Source organism: Astatotilapia calliptera, chromosome 3 (genome assembly GCF_964374335.1).
Source record: "Astatotilapia calliptera chromosome 3, fAstCal68.1, whole genome shotgun sequence".
NCBI lineage: Eukaryota > Metazoa > Chordata > Actinopteri > Cichliformes > Cichlidae > Astatotilapia > Astatotilapia calliptera.
In genome coordinates this window covers 28,888,497-28,908,026 of record NC_137424.1, presented here as the reverse complement: position 1 = coordinate 28,908,026, position 19,530 = coordinate 28,888,497, and the positions used below count along the sequence as shown (strand labels likewise).

Genomic DNA, 19,530 nt, shown 5'->3' with positions numbered 1-19,530 from the left:
CTCTCCATCCTGTCCTCCACTTTCCAGCATCTACTTCTCCAAGATGAAGGTCATTATCCTATTAGATGTACATATTTCAAACACTCTTCCACTTCTAGTGCCACAATAACAAGTTATCCAAACCCTGAAATGCTCTCAGCTCATTTCATTAAAGAACCATTTGGAATTTTGCTCCCACCTTTGGTCAAGTGTTCTGCAGGGTCCATTTCATGTTGGGCTGTAAGCTGCTAAAGTGGAGGATGATGTTGGCTTGGCCAAACTGATTGTGCAAGGTGCTGACATTCTCACTCTGATTCTGATAAGTGGTATTTCTGAGAGGCCATTATGTCCATGTAACAAGCTGGAGAGGTGAAGTCAGTGGAGGCTAATTTTACCCAGTGGTCACCAGTAGCAGAGTAGGGATTCTGCACTAGTTTAATAGTGTTTTTTTCTGCAGATTTTCCATTAAATTGGTTTTTGTGCCGTGGAATGAAGTGGTTGTTGTAAACCAAAAATTTCAGGTCGCTTTTTGGTAAAAACAAAATACTGATTTTTGTATTTCACTATTTCATGTCTCTGTTTTCTGACATCTTATTAACGTATCTGTTCAATTCTGCAGAATAATTAGCCAGAAAGGGTAATGGTTAGTTTGCTCATGTTAATAATTTCCTAGTAGCATCTGTTATCTGACAGGTTTCTGTGAAAAAAAAACACAAAAACACAACTTTTGTATCCATGTCATTTCTCAACTTCTATGCCCTGTGAGCACGGTTCATGCAAAAACTTTTCCACTTGTGTAATTTTACAATTTGAGCCATTTTTTCATAAGGTCACCACTTCAGGGACAGGGTGGCTACACCAGCTTCAGCCTGTGTTTGTTTATGTACTGTGAAGGCCACTCCAGTGTAATTAGGATGATGTTAACACTAATTAGGCCCGTGGCTATTAAACATTATCAAGAAGTGCACACACTTGCTTGCACATTTGTACCCCCCTTGACACACGCCCACACACACATGCAAATAAATACACATGAATAAATAAATACGCACACAAGTGCACACCTTTATTCCCACCTTTATACCTAGCAGCAAAATAAATAAAAACAGTATGGCCTTTTCAGAACATCAATGCTTAACGATTCTGTATGGGAAATAAAGATCATTCTATCCAGGTCTGTTATGTTTTTTCAAGCAGCACATGTCAGTGTTCAACAGTGCAGAATATCTCTATCTCTTCAGAGCTTCCTGTTAGATTCTGTTTCACTCATCATTTTCACCAAGCGCTATCATGGCTTTATCTCTTTTTTTCTCCCTTTTTCCACCTTCTGTTAACTGTTACATTTCAGCGTAGATACCAGCCAAAGTCTTGCTACTTTGATTTTTCAGCTGTTTTCACCATATTTTTGCAGTACTAGTATTTGGTGGCGGCGGTGGGTTGTGGGTGGGGTCATTCTGCTGACGCATTCAGCGCTAAACACGGTGAATAATGAAACAACCGAGTCCCAGGCCAGAACCTGGTGCTTAAATATTCAAACATTTCTGTCTGCTGCTGGAGTTTGATCAGCATGATCATTATGAGAATGTTAATGTGAAAAAAAACAGCTCTGTGCTCCTGCACATGCTCACACAAGTTCAAGCACATAGACTTTCTGAGGCTGGGTGTGTCAGCATGCAGCTTGGGAGAGACATGATAGCATGCAAACAGTAAAAACACAGTGAACACAAAACAACCAACCAGATTAAATTATATACAAATGGACTTCTTTATCCAGTTGGTCTGGTGTGTGCAGTCAGTTTATGATTAACACCTTTCCGGTAATCCTTCTAAATAAAAAGTCTGATTAAAGTTCTGTTTAACTGCAGAACATGTGTGTTTATTTAAAAGCCTCTAGAACTTTCCTTCAGATGCTCCGACACATTTCATGTGCAATGCAATGTTTTAAGCCTGTTTTCAAGTGAGTGCCAGAAACAAGACTAAAGCATTTGCATGTTTAAGTATTTCAGCATTGCTATTTAGACATGCTCAGGTCAAAAACAACAGGAATTCTGTCTTTTGGATGTCCTCACTTTTCTCCTCTGCACATCTTCTTAGCCACATTGATTCAAACGCCCGACTTACATAATAGCATAGCAATTTACACTAATGCCTCAGTGGTCTTGTCACGAGCAAAATGTACCCATGTAACCCGTGATTTGCTTCAAATTTTCAACTGGAAAATACAGCAGACATCTTGGTGATGATGTCACAGTGCAGACTAGGGGCGATCGTGGCTCAAAGAGTTGGCAGTTCGTCTTGTAACCGGAAAGTTGCCGGTTCGAGCCCCGGCTCGGACAGTCTCGGTCGTTGTGTCCTTGGGCAAGACACTTCACCTGCCGCCTACTGATGATGGCCAGAGGGGCCGATGGCGCGATATGGCAGCCTCGCCTCTGTCAGTCTGCCCCAGGGCAGCTGTGGCTACAACTGTAGCTTGCCTCCACCAGTGTGTGAATGAATAGTGGAATTGTAAAGCGCTTTGAGGGCCCCAAAAAGCGCTATATAAATGCAATCCATTATTATTATAAATCCTCTTCACAAGTCTTCAGTTGTGTTGGAGAATAAACCCTCTAAGCTATAAATTTTTAGAGATATCCGCGGTTATGTGAAAATTATTTACAAACTATAAATGCGCTTGATAAAAAATAAAAAGTGTCGCTGTCTGTTTTAGCAGCTCTATTGGTCATCACTGTCTGAGCCTCACCAGACTATTGAGCAAGTTATCAGACAGAGGAGGATATTTTAGGATGATCAATAAGCTTTCTAGATGGCACATATTCAGGGTAGATGGACTGTCCTGCCTTGCAACCTTTCTAAAGACTACTCAGTTCTTATCAGAGTTAAACGGCACACACACACATATACACAGCCTTTCATACTTCTCCCACTGGAGCCCTTCATTTAAAGATATTCGGGAAAAACACAGGGGAGGGTGTCTTAGCAGCCGTGGAGTGATGTTTGTACAAAAATTGCTCTCTGATAGTAGCATCTCCTCTAGAGACGTAACAAGCATTTTGAATTGTTTCAAACAAACTTTGCCAGCACGCCATTGGTGTCAAAAGCATAATAGGAGAAACATCTGAATCCTCCCGAATTGTAAAAAGCTACAGCGGCGTATCAGGTCCCTGCTGGCAGAATCAGGGAGGGGAGTAATCAGCAGAAATCTCAAGATGACAGAAGAGATTTCTGAATAGTTTGTGGGATGATTCATCGAGATATAAAATATTTGGCATAGCTCACAATTGAAATCGTAATTTAAAGAAACTACTCCAATGTCCATGGCATTTGTACTTTTGTGATTTTAATCATTTATAAGCAAACTAAGTGACGCGAAACACAGAAACTGCTCATTTTCAATTATCTGCTCCCTACGCTTTGATCTTTAAGCTAGACAGAAAAAAATGGTGATTTTTCCAAAGTACTTTGAAGCAGGTAACAATCTGAGACTGAAATTAGTTCCATTTTGTCAGTAGCCTATAATTTAGAAAGACAGGGCAACACTGTTATTCCCCTGGCATGACTATCATTGCGGAAAAAGGCACCCATCCACAAGTTCACACCCTGACATTAAATCTGGACAGAGCTGAAAAATAGAACGGGCATTGGGCACATACATGCCCGATGCCTTTCAGCTCTCTGCATTTCTTGCAGAGATCTAAAAGGACAAAATATGCGGTTGAGTTTTTGGAGCAGAAGTTTATTAAATAATGGAACATCAATAACAGAGGGGTCAAACTCTCACCCTCCACTTTAGTTACTCGTGTTCAGTGTGTCATTGTGGTGCTTCGAATTTAATCATGAATTCCAAAGAATATAATTAGCTGCACTCAATCTGGGAAGGTGAGACTGTTCTCGTTCCCAAAGCACAATTTTGTCAAACAAAATGTGGCATCAGTACCATCATGCACTGTGTTTGTTTTTACGGCAGCAGTGAAATGGATTTCACTTCCAGCTTTTAGCATGTGAACATTTTTTTTGTTGCTTAAACCTAACCAGTGAGTAAAAGCAAGCTAACCAGAGAGTGAAAACAAATAGAAACAAATATCAAACACAAAGCTCCCACACAGAGCATGAACCACATCTCGTCGATGATAAACCCATGATTTATGTCAAAGCAATGACATTAATTCAGTTCAATTCCCTTTTTTATATATATAGCGCCAAATCGCAACAATTGGCCATGTCAAGTTTACTTGATTTGCATGGTAAAGACCCTTCAATAATACAGAGAAAACTCAACAATCAGACAACCCTCTATGAGCAAGCATTTGGCAACAGTAGGAAGACAAAACTCTGCTGTGACTGGTTGGAGGTGTGGGGAGAAAGACAGGACAAAAACACACTGTGGAAGACAGCCAGAGATTATTAATAACTAATGATTAAATGCAAAGTGGTGTATAAACACATAGTGAGTGAAAAAAAACCCACTTAGTGTTTCGTGGGAAGCCCCCAGCAGTATTTGGTATTCAGCTACACTGGTAGAATGACAGGCAGTGATGTTCTTGTGGCTGCTGTAGTGACGCCTGCTGGTGAGTCTGGATTAGTAGAAGCTTCCTTTTGGCTTCTAGCTTTGAATTTGTTTTTTATACATCTGGAATACCAATTAGGTCTTAATTACAGACACCATCAGTTGGGAAAAATCTTCAGCCTTTTAGAGATTATTCTAAATGTCTGATCTTTAAGTTTAGCCCAGTACCAAAAGCTAGCAACTCAGAATTCTCCAGGCCCAGTCGCAAAGGAAACTGAATACAGACTGATGACAGTTTTAATTATCTTAAGGTGTCAAATTAAGGTTCAAAATTCAGGGAGAAAATAGTACCAAGTCTGCATGGACACAGAGTAATTTTCCTAGTTTTTTAACAGGATTAGACGCAGCAGAAAGCTCACTATTTTCACAGCAGATTCTTTGGTAACACAAGAACAGCATAGTCTAAATAGTATTTGTGGTTTTTTGGTAATTTTTTACTGGCAGAATTTCATAAATCTCTATATTCAAAACAACAGCCTTCATTATTGACCTGATGCATCAGCTGCATCAGCTTAATACTGAACTTTTGGACTGTTATGACCAAGTATCATCTTACCTAATTCTTGTAACAGGCGGAAGATAAATATTTTCCAACTGGATCAGGGGAAGTGATTTCCCATTTCCATTCTAGAAGTGGACAATATTTAGGATGCTTTATACTGTCATAAAGAAATAGCCATTAGGCCAATGTAGACAAGACTCTAAGATTACAAAAGAGGAGAGTTTGCAGCTAAGGATATTGATGTGTGTGCCTGCACAAGTGAGTTAAAGAGATGGAAAGATCCTAAAATGTCAGCAAAGTCTGTGCTCTTTGTCAAGTTCTTGTTGGTGTGTGTGTGTGTGTGTGTGTGTGTGTGTGTGTGTGTGTGTGTGTGTGTGTGTGTGTGTGTGTGTGTGTGTAAGTGCAACTGCAACTTCAAAGATCAACAGCTGTCTGAAAACTTTTGCAGAATATCTCATCTCAGCCCACTTCTCTCTCCCAGTCTACAAATCTCTTTGTAAGTGTCTCAGAAATATATGTTGTGTCTAAAAAAAAATTGAAGCAAAGGTTTCAGTCTCTTCCTTTAAAAGGAATCAATAGCGCCGTCTCTCTCCTTAACTGCTTCAAAGAATCAGTCTGTACTGATGCAATAATGTATGAAGGTTGGCGGAAGCAACTCTGTTATAAAGTTACTGTTTGAGAGGCTGTCTGGGATGTTAAAATAAGGACTGAGTATAAATGCATGCAGCATTGGTGTATCTCCATGCTTTTTGCCTCTCAAGAAGTGACTTCACCACCACCAGCAGTCCTTTTATCCCTGTGGATTTTTCATTTTATCACCGGTTTATCTTACTATTTTCACGCTGTCTGCTCCCATGAGGCTTTGCAGCTGGCACAGGACATGGCAACATTGACCACAGGCCGTCTGCTTTTTCCAGTATGACCTGTTTATCCCTATGTTAGATGGCAATGGTATAAAATCCACTACTCCAAATCAATTCCTCCTCGCAGAGAGAGAGAGAGAGAAAGAAAGCATCCGGGATGATAAACTCAATCCTAAATACACTCTCCCCTCGCTTCAGTTTCGAAAAGAAAAGTAAGGAAAAGGAGAGGGGACGGAAAAAAATCTAAATCAATAGGTTTTTCATTACAGCTTTGAATCATTTCTGATTATTTTTCTACTGGATGCATGGACAAAGGGAAATTGTATTTTTTTCTTTTTGGGAGTGACTCATTCTTTAAACTGAATTACTGAGCAGTCCACGTGAATGGAAATAATAATCAATGGGTATCCTGTGATGGTTTGATTTATTCTCCGCTGGAAGAGCCACAGGTAGGATTGATCGGCCAGATCGATGGCACCAGAGCTAATTAGACAAAAGTAATAAATATTTAGCCTTCTTTTTCGATGTTTGGATGTGTGGCAAAGGAGGGGCATTTGAGAGGATTACCAGACTAGATCATAGTGAAGTAAAGGTCAAAGGAATCCATATCCAGCCAGGCTTTTGTTTGCTGACAACCTTTGAGCTAATACAGTTCTCGATAGGATGTTTTGGAGAAACCTCGTAGATGCATGAGCCTGGATTCTTCTGCTGCCTTATACACTACAGACACATTTTCACGTATAATGCAAATGCAAAGGTTTTTTGAAAGGTTTTTTCGTATTTAAATAATTTACCAGGAAAGAAAATATTTTGATGCAATTGCATAGAAAATTTACATGTAATCAAAAAACGTAAAGATAACATTTTGGACATAAATATTATTTGGAGTGTGTTGCAATGCCAGTCCAAACAACAATATAGGATATTTCACAAGGAAATACGAGTCACACACTTAAACACCAAAAACAAATTTTTTTAAGATGCCTTGAAATGCTGCAGCGTCATTCTGTTTCTGTCTTTGCTTCTAAAAGAGGATAATAACACACTTAAACACACTTTAAAGACACCCTTGCATATAGCTTCTAATTAAAGTGCCATATTAGGGATTCTTTTTTATGTTCACATTAGCTAGAAAGTTTCGATTCTTGCTGCATTACATTTCACACATCACTACTGGCTGTTTCTGCAAACTTTAGATGAATTCCTAATCAAAAGTGTGATGCGGTCATGCACACTGGAGAAGTTCCAATCAGCGAATCTATTGTTTTCCTTTTTATGCATGTGTGACAAAGATCCTCTGTTGGTGGTGAATCTTAACGTGTAGAGATGTTCCCTTTTCTTGTTTTGTTTTGTGGAAGACTAGCAGGGAAGAATGTCCCCCCTCTAGACTGCTTTTATAATTGATAAACACCTTTCCGCTCACTTTTTTTCTCCCTTCAGCTGAGTGTGTGTTGCACTGCAGTATTCAGTGGATTTTACCTCTTCCAGAGCAGCAGGTGTTTGCTAGAAGAAACACTGACACATAGATGCGCCCTGTCAGACTACTCATTAGAGACTCTGCACCTCCTTTGTCTCCTCATTTAGAGGGGAGAAAGGTGCACGTACACACAAACACATGCATCCATGTATACAAGTGCACAAAGCAGCAGGTGGCCACTTTCAGCTGGACAAATCACAGCAGCCAAAGTCAACACCAGCTCATTAGATGGATTTAGGAACAAGAAAGACATGGAAAATATTTCCCAGTATGACTTGGGCAGAGAAGTTTTATTTTTATGTATTTATTTCATTCTCTTGCTGAGATTTAGCACTTTGTGGCTTCTGTTCGTGATATGCTAATAAAGTAAATGTGTCGATAATAAAGACGTGACAAGTGTGACAGTGACGTCAGGAATAGCAGGAGCTCTCTTGGGAAGACAAAGCATATGATAGATGCTATGCATGAGAGGGGTGTTAACTGATGAGAATTACGTCACTGTGAGTGAATACACAAGATATGCAGCGATGATACCGGCTCCAAGTCTAATTCACGATGCAAGCTAAATGAGATGTTAGGTGTGATTCAGGTTGAAAATTTGATTCAATGCCCTGTTTGCTATTTAAGTTCTGACAAGTTACAAATTTGGCTGTTTTTGCACCCTAAAGCTAAGAATACACCAACCATACAATTATATATACATTTAATTCCCTACATTTTAGGGGCCTTTTGCCTTTATTTTTCTCCACATCTGCGCCATCCCTTCCTTGCTTCTGACTGCTTGATACTTGATCATGTTGTCTGAGTGACATCAATAAAGAAACATTATTGTCTTACTGCAAAATTACATAGACAAAGTAGCTTGTTTCATGTTAAAGGGCAGCAAATTAAATATTCCTTGAAGGCTCAGATACTTCCTTTAATAACCACAATTCCAAAAAAACATATGGAGTGTGTAAAATGTCAAAGAACAGAGGATGGTGATTTTCGGATCTCATAAGAGTATAGAAAACATATCATGCATTTAAACTGGGAACATATTTGGCAGCAGGTCAGTAATTGGGTATTGGTCTGGGTATAAAAAGAGCATCTTAGAAAAGCAGAGTCAGAAGTAAAGATGGGCAAATTTTCAGAATAATGTTAATCAACATAAAATTGTGAAAGCTCATCATGTGCAGATATATCATCATCCACAGCACATTACATCATTGAAAGATGTTCAGAATCTGCTGAAATCTGTGCACAAACGACAAGGCTGAAAATCAATATTGGATGCCCCTGATCTTCAGGCCCTCAGGTTCACTTCCTGAAATCATTCTGTCACAGTTCACCATACCATCCATAAACACAGATTAAAGCTACTATTGTGCTTATGCATTAAATCCTTGACATATAAGGAGTGCATCAGTGCCACTGGAATTGGCAGCTCGAACACCTGGAAAGGCACCATCAGTGCTGAAAGGTACATGCAGATTTTAGAGCAACATACGCTCCCATCCACATCATAGTAGAAGGGTTCAGGTGCTGAACCTTTCACCATTTGAAACCATCTGGCCCATCATGATATAAAAAACACGACAAAGACAGCCCAGGACTGAGGTACAGCGAAAATCCTCCATGAAACATAAATAGGGTAGCGTTCCCATTCAACAGAACTGATCTCCTCAGTTCCCCGACATTAATGGACTTTTGCTAAAGGTATGCTTCACAGATTAGCAAATCATTCCTTTTTTTATTTATATTTAGCACAATTTCCAAATGTCTTTGAATTGGGGCTGTGAAATGCAGCTCTTTTTTTGTACTTTAGATGTACTGTTCCTACTTCATAATAAGGCACATTAACAATCTAGGTCCAGTTCCTAGAAAGAAAATAGCTTTTTTCATATACTTTATTTTTATTAATCTTTAATTATTGTCCCATTATTCATGGCTTCTCAGAGTCCCTGCTAATTTCTGTGGTCCATCTTCAGCCAAAATAAAATGTAATAAAATTTCAGTACTTTCTAAGGAAATTAAGACACTTGCTACTGCTAACTGCTGTTGATCACTGCTACTCTTGTGACAGCCTTTTGTTATATGAAAAATGTCTGAATGGAAGCTTTTGTTGCTCCAGGATCTAACAAAACTGTTCAACAATTATACAAACTTTAATACTTTATATACCATCAGAGGAGCTAGTTTTGTTTTTTGTTTTTAACTATGTGCCAGTTCCCCCCTCTGTTTTAGACCTAAGGGTTTTGCATCCAAGATTTCCAGAAAAATTAAAAATACTAGCTTGTCAGACTTCAAGGCCGTATCTTAAATGAGCCTGGATCCACAGAAAGCAGTGGTGTCTCAGGATTATGTTTGTTTGTTTTGTTATTTGATTTGATTTTCAATTATATTTTTTTCACTGTGTAAGGCACACCTGTATCACAGCTTTTTCATTTGCAACATTGAACTGAGCTTATGGAGTGGTTTCCAGTATAAAATCAAATCTGTTTTTTAAAGATGCAGTCAGTAGTGTTTTTTTTAGCTTATTTAACAAATTAATGCATTATCCTATTAACCTATAATTTATCCAATTAAAAATATGTAGGAGTGGGTTTGCTTCAGACTCAACTAATAAACATCATTGGAGAATGAGTAAAGAAACACAAATGTGAAGGAAATTTTCTTCCTCGTCACCTCAAGCCTCATCTCCTGAACTGAAGTCTATGAGGGGCCGTGCAAGCCAAAATTCATTCTTTCACTCTCACACACATACATTCTTCTTTCACATACATATACTTTCACTCTCACATAGTTTTATTTTAATTTTTATATTTAGATATTTTTATTCTCATGTTTACACATATTTAACACACACATTGAAATATTGTGCTCTCTTATACATGTATTTTAATGTACATATTTACAAATTTTCACTCTAACATACGTGCGTTTTCATTTATGCATTCCTACATTTTGCTCTCATTTACATCAGGGCTCTAGAGTGCGACCAATTTGGTCGCAAATGTGACCAAATTTTTCAGTGGTGCGACTAAAAAAATAATATTTGCACCTGTGCGACCAACTGTTCGGGTAGAAAAAAAAAAATCTGCAACCTTCTCTGTGGTCAAGAACAGACACATTTTGCCCCTATCGTGGACTAAACCAATCAGAGATAGTAAAGGGCGAGACCTCTCTGATTGGCCGTGGTCCAGTTGAAAGTGCAGGTGGAAGTGGGAGGTGAGTAGCTTGAATAAAGCGATATTATTCATTAAATCCTGAATCGACTTTTAAATATAACTGTGTTTTGCCAGAAACGCCAGATTCTCAGATTAAAGCTCACAAAACCATTTCAACAACAACCAAACAGCAAATGAGAGCAGGTACACGGATTCCACACAAAGACGTAAACACAGAACGACCCGACGCATCAGAATCAACTTTGTCTTTCTCGGCTTTCTCACCCGACGGCCCGTAGACGGACACGCTGTCGGAGCTCAGCGATTCTGATGCGTCCGGTCCGCGCTGTGATTACGTCTTTTTGCGCTGATTCTGAGCTGCAGGTTTTGTCTCTCTCCAGCCAAAATCCACCGAGCCAGCAGCAAAGGAAGCAGCAAACTGCGCTTCACACTTGATCAATGTCGTCATGAATTTTGCTGTTTTGCTTCCACGACTATTAAAATCACACTTCGTGCACAGCTAGCTCTCTCTCTGTACTTCAAGAACAGTTTCCCAATCTCTGTTTTCTGTATTATTCATTCGCTTATTACCCACCAGTCTACCGTTGTTTACAGCGCTGTGGCTGCTGTCTTTTTCTTTTCTTTTTCTCTTTTTCACTTAAATGACCTCGGACAAGAAAGCCTATTTTTTCTGTTGTTCAATACTGAAGTAATTTAAACTTTATATGCAGAACATTGTAGAATATTTTTAAGGTTATCTGCTATAAAAAGCCAGACCAGGAAAATCTCCTTCATGTTTTTCTGTGTTTTATTCTCAGTTACTTTCACACAAAGGCATCTGCTGTGATGTTCACAATTCTGATGAAGTCAGTACTGATAAATGATCAGAATTATAATATTTCTGACTGTCTGAGGCTAAGTTGAATCGAATCGGGACTTTGAAAACTGGAATCGAATGGATTATAGAAATCAGTGATGATACCCAGCCCTAGTGAGCAGCCTAGGCACGACAGAAGTGGATGTAGCTGTAATAGGAAAAGAACTATTGCTAACTTTTCTGTTAAGTTAAGGCCTGATCCTTCTGAAATTCATAGCCAGTGCTCTGACACGGTGTCATCAATCTTTGAATGCTGAAAAAGCACAGTGTATCCAGAAAAACACATTATATTATATAAATTATTATAAAATTTGAGTGCGCCTAACTTTTGTGCCGGTACGCCTAACTTTTGTGCCAGTACCGGTACGCCCATGGCAAAAAGTTAGTCTAGAGCCCTGTACATGCATTCAATATGCATTTAATCTCACAAATAATATATGTATGTAAGAAGAGAATGCATACATGTCTGAAGAAAATATATGTATGCAAGAGAATAATGTATGTGAATGAAAGAGTATAGTGGAAACGGAAGGCTGGGTGTCTGTACCGCTGTGATTTGCTGAGAAGCACGCGCGGGTCACTTTCAAGTGTCTGACAGCATGGAGGGGCGAGAAGAAACTCGAGTTCTTCAGCAAGCTGTCGGGGTGTTAAGAAATATTTTATCATCTCCTGAAACGGTCACATCGTTGTCCTCGTCACTTGATCGAGATGGGACGGGCTCAACTGCACCCACAGCAGTGAGATGAGGGAACTTTCTAGACCAGCTAACACCCGGGTAGCTTCAACGAGCCAAGTAGCTACACAGAGTTCGACTGGAGTGGGGCAGTCTAAAACATGAGAATAAAAATATCTAAATATAGAAATTAAAATAAAACTATGTGAGAGTGAAAGAATGAATTTTGGCTTGTACGGCCCCTCATAGAAGTCAGGGCTATAACACACAGAAACATGAGTAAGCATGCTAATGTATTCCCTATATTGTCACAATTCCTTATTGTCAGCAGGTTAGACATGTGACCCTCCCGTCTCTGGATACATGAGAAGGGCTGGTAACAGCTGGTTATAACATTCTGCCAGCTAATTTTGGGCTTGAGTGGCCTAACACTTCCCCACTGATGAAAAATTTGATTACATTCTCACATTTTCAGTTTTGTGTCAGAGTCCAAAAAGTTTCATCCGCTCAAGGACATTTTCGCTAACAGCAGCAAAAACAGCGGTGTTACCAAGGTTCAGGATATCCTCAACAACTCATCTCATCAGTGAGAGACTCTGACTCACAAACTCCTTTCACAAAGTTTTACAACCTCTTCCAGAGTAAAGCGATGTAGGCCCCGACACTGACAGCTGAGGTAAAGAGTGCACTGACGGCTTTCCACGGATAGGGAAAAACTCTGGGGAGGATCTGGTCCAAACAGTAGCAGAAACACTCTGGTCGGAAACACGTTGTAATGTTTTAGATGGCTGATGAAAACATGTTTGTCCTACAGCAGCTACCATAGATAGGATTGTGTGCTTGAACTGGGAGGGGTATAAAAACAGAACTCTGACTGATATCTCACGGCAAACACAGCGCTTTCTCTTAGTCCTCATAATATTTAATGTTTTTGTGTAGTTGATGCTTAGTTGAAGATGATTTGACAGAGTGGTGAACCTCTTTGAAAAACTCAATTATCTTGTATTCTGTTTATTGCCAGTTATTTTACTTACTTTGCTTTTTTAAGTACAACTTTTTAAGATTTTCTTCTCCCATCCCAAATTTTCAGTCATTTTCATTTTGCTTTGATTATATTCTAAATGAATAATTTATCTTTCAAAAGAACAATAACTCTTGTTTTTAGCACCTAATTATTTTGTATCTGTACAGTTCAACTGATTATATTTTCCACAACGTCCCAGACTTTTGGCAGACGGTGTTGTGTAGGCTCACATATGTTTGCACAGGCTGAGCAGTAATCTGTCAGACTAGAAAATTCAATGTGACACGCAAAATTAGTGACGGGTGATGAACCCTTTCTCGCCCATAAGTGCAATCGCCTACGTTAATGTACAACAACTTCCACTACCAGAAACCATTTTCTCCTTTTCCTCACACGGCTTCAGTCTCATCTATCACAACATGGCTCCCCTCCCTCTCTGCTCGTCGGCCATTTTAGAAATCTTTTCTCCTCTTCCTCCACAGTTGCCTCTTGCCCAGTTTCTGAGAAACTATGCTGCTGCACAAATAAACACAGGAAAGAAATAAAAACGAAAGTGTCAACTTCTTCTCTTCACCATCCACAATTTGCACTTTACCCGTCTTTTCTGAGTTCCTTGCCTCAATACTCTGTCTTTCTTCAACCTCTTTTTTTTCCTCCTCCTCCTCCGGCACAAAGCTTCTTTATAGCCCTCCTTGCCATGCTGCGATAATTAGTCAGCGCTAAAATAATACAGCCTCGAGAAAACAACAAGAGCTGAGCGGAGGGCTTAGCTCTGCCGGGAAGGATGGAGGGAAGGAGGGGTGATGAGAGCCAGAAAGGGAGAGAAGAAGCGAGAGATCGGGAGGAGAGTTGTGTGTGTCAGCCGATTTCAAACGGCTACCAGCAGTTAGATAATGAAAGTGTCAGGTAGACGAGTGAGTGTGCGTGTGAGCGTGCGTGTACATTAAGGAAGCCTGCACGTGTGCATACTTGAATAGTGTTCTTCCTTGCGTAAGACATGCTGTCACTATAGCGTCTGCTTTCTGCCATCTTTGACCTGACCACACCAAGAAAGTCGTTTATGTATATTGATGCGTCCGTGGAGATGAAACCCATTGCCATGCACTTCTGTGACCATGCGTGACTCTATAGTCATGTTATTATCAAAATCATAGCAATTCCATTGATTTGTGAGGTGTCATTGGGATGGCTAGCGCTTAATTATGTGTATTAATCACTTGTTTACTTGCGTAATCTTCTTGATACAACTATGTGCTTCATATAGCAAAATATGCATGCATTAGTATGTAGACAGAGCGCCTGTGTGTATGTATATTTATGATCCTGGGAGGACAGACAGCCCACAGGGTTAAGAGCAGTTCACTGTGGTTTCATTACTCTATGCTAATCACAGCCAACGCCCGTCATTTCTCATTTACCACCAGGCTTACTGGAGCCAAGCCAAGTCCTAACCACTCTGTTACAGTTCAAACATGAAATCGCTCCATGTATGGGGCGGGTACTTTTTTAAGGCTGGAGCTTAAAGTACTGTTAAGGCAAAGTTATTTTGACAGGGAGAATTTCTTTTGTTAAATTTTGAGAGATGGTAGTTATACTGACAGCATAGCGAGCCCAAAGTTTGTCAGTTCGTCCTAGTTTGAATCCAACGCAACTGCGGGCAACTGACTGCAAATGAAGCCCGCCGAATTACCATTTCAAAGGCGAGTGACATCCTGCACATACCAGGGCTCACGCTAGATATGACTTTGTGACCAAGATGTACGCTACCAGTAACATGTTTTAGTTGCATGTTTTTAACCAGACATAGTGCTTTCTCTCTGATGCAGACTTCCTCTAACTACTGACTTTCTGCTGAAACGCTATTCAATTTAAACTTGCAGAAATCAATAAAAGAATATGCAACCCATAAGAAAGCAATAACGCTAGCTGAAATGTTATTGCACCATATAATAACAAATAACAGGGAAAAAAACATAATTTTGTTGTCCATAGAGTCTGTCTTCTTTTTCTTTTTTTCCCTCAGTTTTACACAGTGGAATATATTCTGTTTGTGTTTTCAGTTCACTTAACATGCTGACTTCTTTCTTATCCAGATGTTGAAGAACTAAGCCGTAATTCCCTTTTCCTCCCTGTGTTTTGCAGCTGGGACAACATACATCTTCGGGCGAGGCGGAGCCCTCATCACATATACCTGGCCACCCAATGACCGGCCGAGCACACGGGCAGACCGGCTGGCAGTGGGCTTCAGCACACAGCTGAAGGAGGCTGTTCTGGTCAGGGTGGAGAGTGCCAGGGGACTGGGAGATTACCTGGAGCTGCACATAGTAAGATACTGTACTGGGGTATTTGATGGGGGATGAAATTGTTAGGGGAATTGGAAAATACAGTGAAGGAACTGTCAGCCAGTTGAATCAGAGGAGAAAGTCCACAATAAAATGGATTAAGAAGTACTTGGGCAGGGAAGGTGAAATGGCAGAGAAGTAGGGTTCAGGGGAAAGCAGATTCCCAAGTCAGTTCCTAGAGCACTAGAGGAGAATAATCATTTAAGGTTAAACTTTTGCTCACAAAACTGGAAAACTGGACAGAACTTCTCCAGTTGTTGCAGAATTCCCTTTAAAATGCCATTTAGATTACTGCTTTGTAGTACTTGCAAGGGTCAGTGCAAGAAATTAATGTGTGTAGAATCGGGAAAATGACTGTGAACTAACATTTCTTTTTATCTACTGTCAAACTAGTTATTACCCTCATTTCTGCCTTTATTGCTTTCATATGTTAGTCTTAAAGGTCATTTAAACCCACCTCTAATGATAAATTGAAATGGCAATTAAGGGACAGCGGGAATTTAAAAAATGCTTTTACGCAGGCTCTAATTGTCTCATTGACCCCTGTGCTTCGTCTGCCCAACATTACATTCAACGCTCATAGTCAATTTGATGGTGGACTTTCCGTTAATTACCAAGCAGGACCACGCCTGATAACCCTGGTCCACTCATCATGTTGCTGAAGTCATGCACTTAAAAGCTGTGTGTAGTTAGGTTCACAGCTCAAGTGTTTTATGGTACCTGTAATGGTGATATTGCAGTATCCTACAGTTTCTTCACACTTACTTAAAATACGCTATCACTGTTATCTACGCTCAACCATCTGCGTGCATGTGTGTGTGTGTGTGTGTGTGTGTGTGTGTGTGTGTGTGTGTGTGTGTGTGTGTGTGTGTGTGTGTGTGTGTGTGTGTGTGTGATCAAACCATGCCAACATCCCAGTGACCCCAATTTGTTGTGCCTGGAAGCGACAGGAACATAGTTGACCCCGGGTCAGTTCTCATCCAGTGCTCCGTAAACTGAAAGTGACTGAGGGAGGGACAGCTGGAAAAGAGAAAGAGAGGGGTAGTTGAAAAAGTAGGGGGGCAAAGCTAGTGGATGAACTAAGTAAGTCCGGGCCAATTTAAATGCTCTTAAAATCTGTGATAAATAAAGATAATGACTGTAATGATGAAAGATTACAGTCATAAATGCAGTGTACCCAGCAAATAATGCTCAGGTTGAAGTGGGGATGTGGCAGAGTTTAACTGCTGCCGCGCCGACATTTGAAGGGCCGGTTACAACATCACAAGCAAAGCTTCTGCTGCTTTTAATAAAAGCTTTTTAACAAAAGGCTGCTTGGATATAGTCGCGCATCTCCGATAATAATATCATTAGAAGACCGTATAATAACAAGAGTCAATATCTGGCTCTATTCAAAACAACAAACACACAAACATTTGCTCTTTTACTTCTGGAGTGTTTTGCCATTCTAAATACACCACACGCCTGCCCTTCTTTTTGCAAACATATTCATAGACTACAGCTTACTTGTGGTGCTTGCTGCACTTAGAATTTCACAACATCCCTTTCCAGGAACACTTTTCCTTAGCATGTTCCACAGACTACATATTTCATAGACTACAGAGTCTTTTTTCTGTGGAAGCACTTTATACAGAAAGAAAAAGTCCTTTGGAAAACGTGGTCCCTGGATTATTTGTGTAAGAGGACTCTGTGATAAGACATTGCTGTGGAATTTTTAAATTAAATTTCCAAAGACGTGAGCACTGCAACAAAATTCCATTTACCGTCACCTCCATTTTATTGGGTATTGCAATAAATCTCCAAACGTAACTCAGCACCTGGGGAAATGAAACTATCTGTATGGCTGTGAACATCTAGAGTTTGTAATTTTGTTGAACTGATCCTTTAATTTGACTTTGCCTTTCTGTCAAACATCAGGTGAACCATGGTACATTTTTTTTACTCTAACCTAACCTAAAGGAATAGCTTCCCACTTTTTTATCTCAGCCCATCCACCACGATCCCTCATCAGTCATTCTTTTGCTTGCTCTTCTCTCAAGTGCATATTCTCTATCTAACTTCTGAGTCTTTCATTTACTCCCTCATTCCCTCATGTCTGGCCCGTTCATTTTCTCTTTCTCTCCCTCTCACACACACATCAGTGCTTCCGACACACCAGCCCGGCTCCTCTGCTCCCATTGCAATTACATTTCATTTGCTGCCGTTCCTCCCGAGTCACTCCCATAAATGACTCTGCTCAGCCCACGGTGGGTGTTTTGGTCCTGTTAATTATGCTTGTCTCTCTTTGAGGGGAGAAGTACAGGTAAATTAGACCAGAGAACCTGTGAGCCATGGCCCCATATCATCCCCACCTGATGTGGGGGCTTCCTGGTCCTAGTCAAACTACAAAATAGTGTCACATCAAACAGCGATAGTGGCCTTGAGGTCTAATACCTGGGGCCTTATTTGTTAGCTTCAGCGTTTGGTTCAAAAAACACAGCTCTTCACTTTTCACTCCAGGGTGACTTGTTCCCTAGCCTCTGGTGGGATTTTGAAGGGTCTGACATATTTAAAAACTGGTGTGCACAGTCCTGTTGGGTTTTCAACATGTTCTAAATTTCTGAATTATGAGAACTTAAACCCACCATTACTCATAAAAGTATTTATTATTTTTATTGTTAATGGTTGTTTTCACAGAATGCAATCTCAACCATTTCCTGTCCTTAGAGGATATGACACAAATCTGACTGCTGCTGTAACTAGAACTACTGACAGCAGTGTCAGAATGTGATAGAGCATTATTCCTTATCTTGCACAGACCACCCGTCTCTTTATATACCTTGCCTCTCTTACCAAGCCACCTTCTCTTTCATGCCACTGCTTTCTTCCATTTCTGTCCATTTATGTGACAGAGGGCAGGACATCACTCACTGTATCTTTCTGACTCACTGTCATCAAGCCTCAGGGTAGGAGATGTAAAGTTGAGGGTGTGGGATAAGTTGCTTAAGTTGAATTGTGCTGACCACAGTTGTTTTAAAAAGGACATGCCATATCCTCAAAAGACCTTGTGTCTTGCACCTCCCTAATTATTTACTGTAGGTGTGTCTGAAAGTGCAGAAAACTTTCTAGCTGACATTTTGAAAGTTCTAGATGAAAAAGCTTTGAAATAGATTACCTGGAAAATGCCATAGGAGTGAATCACTGCTGAGCATGCCAAACATGACTGGGTTTATTGCTGTTGCAGTGCAGTATTGCTCATATGTCTATAAAGATTCGCTATCGCCTAGGTCAGAGAATATTAAGTAGTAGTAAACAAAAGAAAAAACAATCTGAATCTAAATTTGCTTTGTAGTCTTGGAGAAAATATGCTGTTCATCTATCAGGCTTCATCAGTTCTACTGACTGGTGAGGAGTTCCTCTCTGTTTAATCGCCCGGAGAAGTTAAATACCACATAACCCCCCCAAGAGTCAGTAAAACTAATTAAGCCTCTTGGATGAGTGGTGAAACATTCTCACGAATATGAAGTAATTCCAGTCGCCTTTCACTCACTGTGCTCAGATGCATGTGACAGCTGTATCAGCAACAGCTCTAGTGATACGCAATCACTGCTGTGGGCATGATATGTCACACTGCTGTATGTGGAAAGTTATACATCTTGCCTGTTTGTTGTTGTTTGTCTTCTTTTAATTCCAAACAAAATGCTTTTGAGAGCCTTGGTTGACTTTTAATACAACAAAGTCTACTTACTTTGCTATTTTGGAAACTTTCAGTTATACTTTAAGGTCTTGTTTAGCATATGGACCTTGCTCAAAGGGTGATCAGATGACCCAAGGAGAGAAGGCACAGCATTCTCAAAGGGCCTTTCTGATAAAGCCAGTTTAAAATGGAAAACTGTCAAATAGCTGATGTATGCTATCTGGTGGTAAAGAAGCATTTAAGAGGCTTTACATAAGTAGAAGGATAGAAACAGCAGTGTAAAAGGAATAGCCTGTTACATAAATATATTTAGGCAATTGTACTCATGATAAGTTAAAGGCAGGAAATTAGTTCCCAATGACTATGTCATTAAATTATTATTACTATTAGCCCTTTTCCACTAG

The 19,530-nt window shown here is 40.0% G+C and overlaps 1 protein-coding gene across 8 annotated transcripts in view; it reads left to right on the top strand.

Moving 5' to 3' along the window:
* nrxn2b (neurexin 2b) overlaps positions 1–19,530 on the top strand; it is a 710,873-nt gene that overhangs the window by 582,912 nt on the left and 108,431 nt on the right. For all 8 annotated transcript variants that reach the window (XM_080298328.1, XM_080298327.1, XM_080298329.1 and 5 more), the window contains one exon: positions 15,251–15,432. In XM_080298328.1, the coding sequence (XP_080154454.1) occupies positions 15,251–15,432 (182 nt within the window). The remainder of the gene's footprint in view (positions 1–15,250; positions 15,433–19,530) is intronic.